This window comes from Geospiza fortis, unplaced genomic scaffold (assembly GCF_000277835.1).
Source record: "Geospiza fortis unplaced genomic scaffold, GeoFor_1.0 scaffold237, whole genome shotgun sequence".
NCBI lineage: Eukaryota > Metazoa > Chordata > Aves > Passeriformes > Thraupidae > Geospiza > Geospiza fortis.
In genome coordinates, this window is record NW_005054319.1 from 5,032,931 (window position 1) to 5,035,653 (window position 2,723).

At 43.1% G+C, this 2,723-nt stretch overlaps 1 protein-coding gene across 1 annotated transcript in view; it reads left to right on the top strand.

Moving 5' to 3' along the window:
- Positions 1-9: 9 nt before the first annotated feature.
- Positions 10-2,723, top strand: part of TMC7 (transmembrane channel like 7) — a 14,437-nt gene continuing 11,723 nt past the window's right edge. Inside the window, 3 exon segments of the mRNA XM_005420399.2 lie at positions 10-71; positions 2,176-2,324; positions 2,674-2,722. Coding sequence (XP_005420456.1) covers positions 49-71; positions 2,176-2,324; positions 2,674-2,722 — 221 coding nt within the window. The 5' untranslated portion in view covers positions 10-48.

A 2,723-nucleotide genomic window follows, 5' to 3' on the forward strand; every position in this document is an offset into this window, starting at 1 on the left:
GAGACAGGAGAACCGGCTGAGCGCCCTGCCCGAGAGCGCCCGGTGTGCATGGCAGAGAAGAGGAGAGCAAGGTTAATTTTACGCGTTTCTTCCTTGGTTTGGTTTTTTAAATTGCTTTTTCCTAAACACAAGCCAGGTGCGCTGGAAGGGTGAAGGAGAACTGGGTTTGGCTGTATCTGTTTCACCCTGTGGCATGTGATTCTGACAAGAAGGTGCCCGAGTGCTCTTGGCTGGCACGAGGGTGTGGCTGACCGGGGACAGAAGTAGGTTGAATTGGAAGAAATTTGGCAAAACTGGGAATTAACTGTAGCAAACAAACGTATTCTCACTGTTTTTCGTTTGGTGTTTTTGGTACTTTTTTTTTCCCCTCAGTTTTGTGCTTTCAAGGGTCACTGTGAGTTATCTGCTTGAACACACACACCTCCCCCTGCTGCTATGCGAGTGCTGCTGCTCTTGAGTCTGCTTAGCTGCTCTTACACAATGCAGTGTTCCCTCTCTGCTGTGGCTCTGTACAGTTCATAGGAAGCTTCCCAGGACCTTTGCTTCTTTTTATCTTCTCCCCCCCGCCCCATTCCTTTTTAAATTACTCTTTCCTGTGGGCTGTTCCTGCCCCCCGGGTGGTAACCCCTCGGAGGGAGGGATTGCAAAGACCTTGCTTTGCCCTGCCTGAATTTCAGTGCTTGTTGTCTCACGTCTCACTGCTGGGCTGAAAGCTGCTTTGAGGAGAGAGGATACAGGATGTGGTTTATGCACTGTCAGACTACTGCTCCACCTTTAAATCAGGTACAGGTTCTAGTTATGAACCAGAAGAGAGGTGGAAGTACAATTAATGTCTGGTACTCCAGGGAGAACAAGAGCTACTCTATTGCAAGAGCAGTGGCAAACAGCCTGACCCTGGAGTTTATAGTCCATACACAAGAAACAGTAGAAGATCTAGGTCATGGTAAAGTGCTCGAGACCTTGAATTTTTATTCGAAGTTGGGTATCTAAAGTTCAGCTCTTCAAGAAAAAGGAACTGGAGAGAGGAGTGGAATTGCCATGTCCCAGGCTTGTTTACACATGTTAGCACTGAGAGATTCTGGTGGGGCTTCCTGGCGCTTCTACAGATCGGTGATCTGCATTTGTGCAGCAGCTGCCAACACAAAGTGCTTGGCACAAACATCCTGAGAGCTGAACACTCAACTTCTGTAACTCAGATGAATGTGCAGCCCACGCTTCTATTTACAATGCAAACTGAGCAGGGGCCAGACAGTTCTGCAGAGTTAAAACACTGCAAACTGCAGCCTGTAGTTTCCACAGAATGAAATCTCTTGAGAGGAGCTGTATTTGCTCTTAAAGCTCAGGTCATCTGCTGCCTGCTTGATTGTTTGTATAGGTTTAATTTGAATTCCTGCCAAAATGCTCGAGCCATGAGGAAACAGCCAAGACAGAGCACACATGGCAGTGCAACCCTTGGGCACATGAGTAGGGTTGACTATAAGTCTTTTAAAACTGAAACCTTGGTACAACAGCATCATGTCCTCATGGGTACTTACTTAACTGCTGCCCTTCTTCAGTGGCATCAGAGGCTGGAAAAGAATTTGCTGCATACAAGTCCATTTTCAAGCCATGTTTCTGTGAAGTTTTGTCTGGTTTTTAGGTTTTCTAAAGAAACAACAAAATAAAAACTCTGAGCCACTCAGAATTTTCCTTGATGCTGTTGCTGACCAGGCAGCATTTTTTAAAATGCAAATGTATTCCTATAGTATGAAAATCCATAAGTGAGTGGTTAAAAATTTCAGGCAGTGGCACGTTCTCGGTGTTTGTTTGCAGCTTGTTATTAGAACAGTGCATCCCCAGAGGTGGTGGCAAAAAATATTTTCTCAAATTCATTGAATTGGCACTTTCCAGCAAATATTTCAAAAAGCTATTGTTGTCAATTTTGTTTTGTTTTGTTGGGGTTTTTTTCTTTGTTTATTTGTTTTTAATCCAAGAGAGGTGAGTGTTTTTCATGAGACAGCTTGCCCTGTTTGAATTAAGTTGATGTTGCCATTACCAGCAAGATCAGATGGGGAGAGCTTATGTGTCTGTAGCTATTCCCCTGAAGGCTGTGGGCAGGCTCCATCCTGCTAAGCCCTGTTACGTGGAGTGAAAAATTATTTCTTGTGCTCAGTAACTGTATTTCTGGATTCTTAGGGACTATCAGCAGGCTGAAACAGAACGTTTATCCAGATGGGAAAAGTGGAGAAGAACTAGCAGTAAATCATTGAAAAAAGCACTCAGTGAAGTCAAGGGCTTGTCATCTTACCTGGTGCTTTGGCGACGTGATATTCGCAGCATAGAAGGTATTTCTTGTCTGATGTCCATTTCTCCTCTGGAAAGTTGCTTCTGTTATTGGCAGTTTTACCTGTGTGAATATAGTTTCAGATATAACTACATGTGCTTAAGAAGTTGCTTTCTTTCCTTATTATTGCTGAATGTAAAATCCATTATATGATAGAAGGAAATATATTGGAAAAAATTATTAATATGTCCAACCTGCCTTTCAGTTATATTGCTAAAAGTCCGTAGTACTTAAAACTAGCTTTAACAATGTTTCTTTGGTTCAGTGAAACTGATTTTATAATCTGCTCTCTCTGTATTTTCAATGGCTTTATCATCTTAATTATTGGCACATGTTTCTTTTATTCCCAGGGAAATTTGGTACTGGCATCCAGTCCTACTTCTCCTTCCTGCGCTTTCTG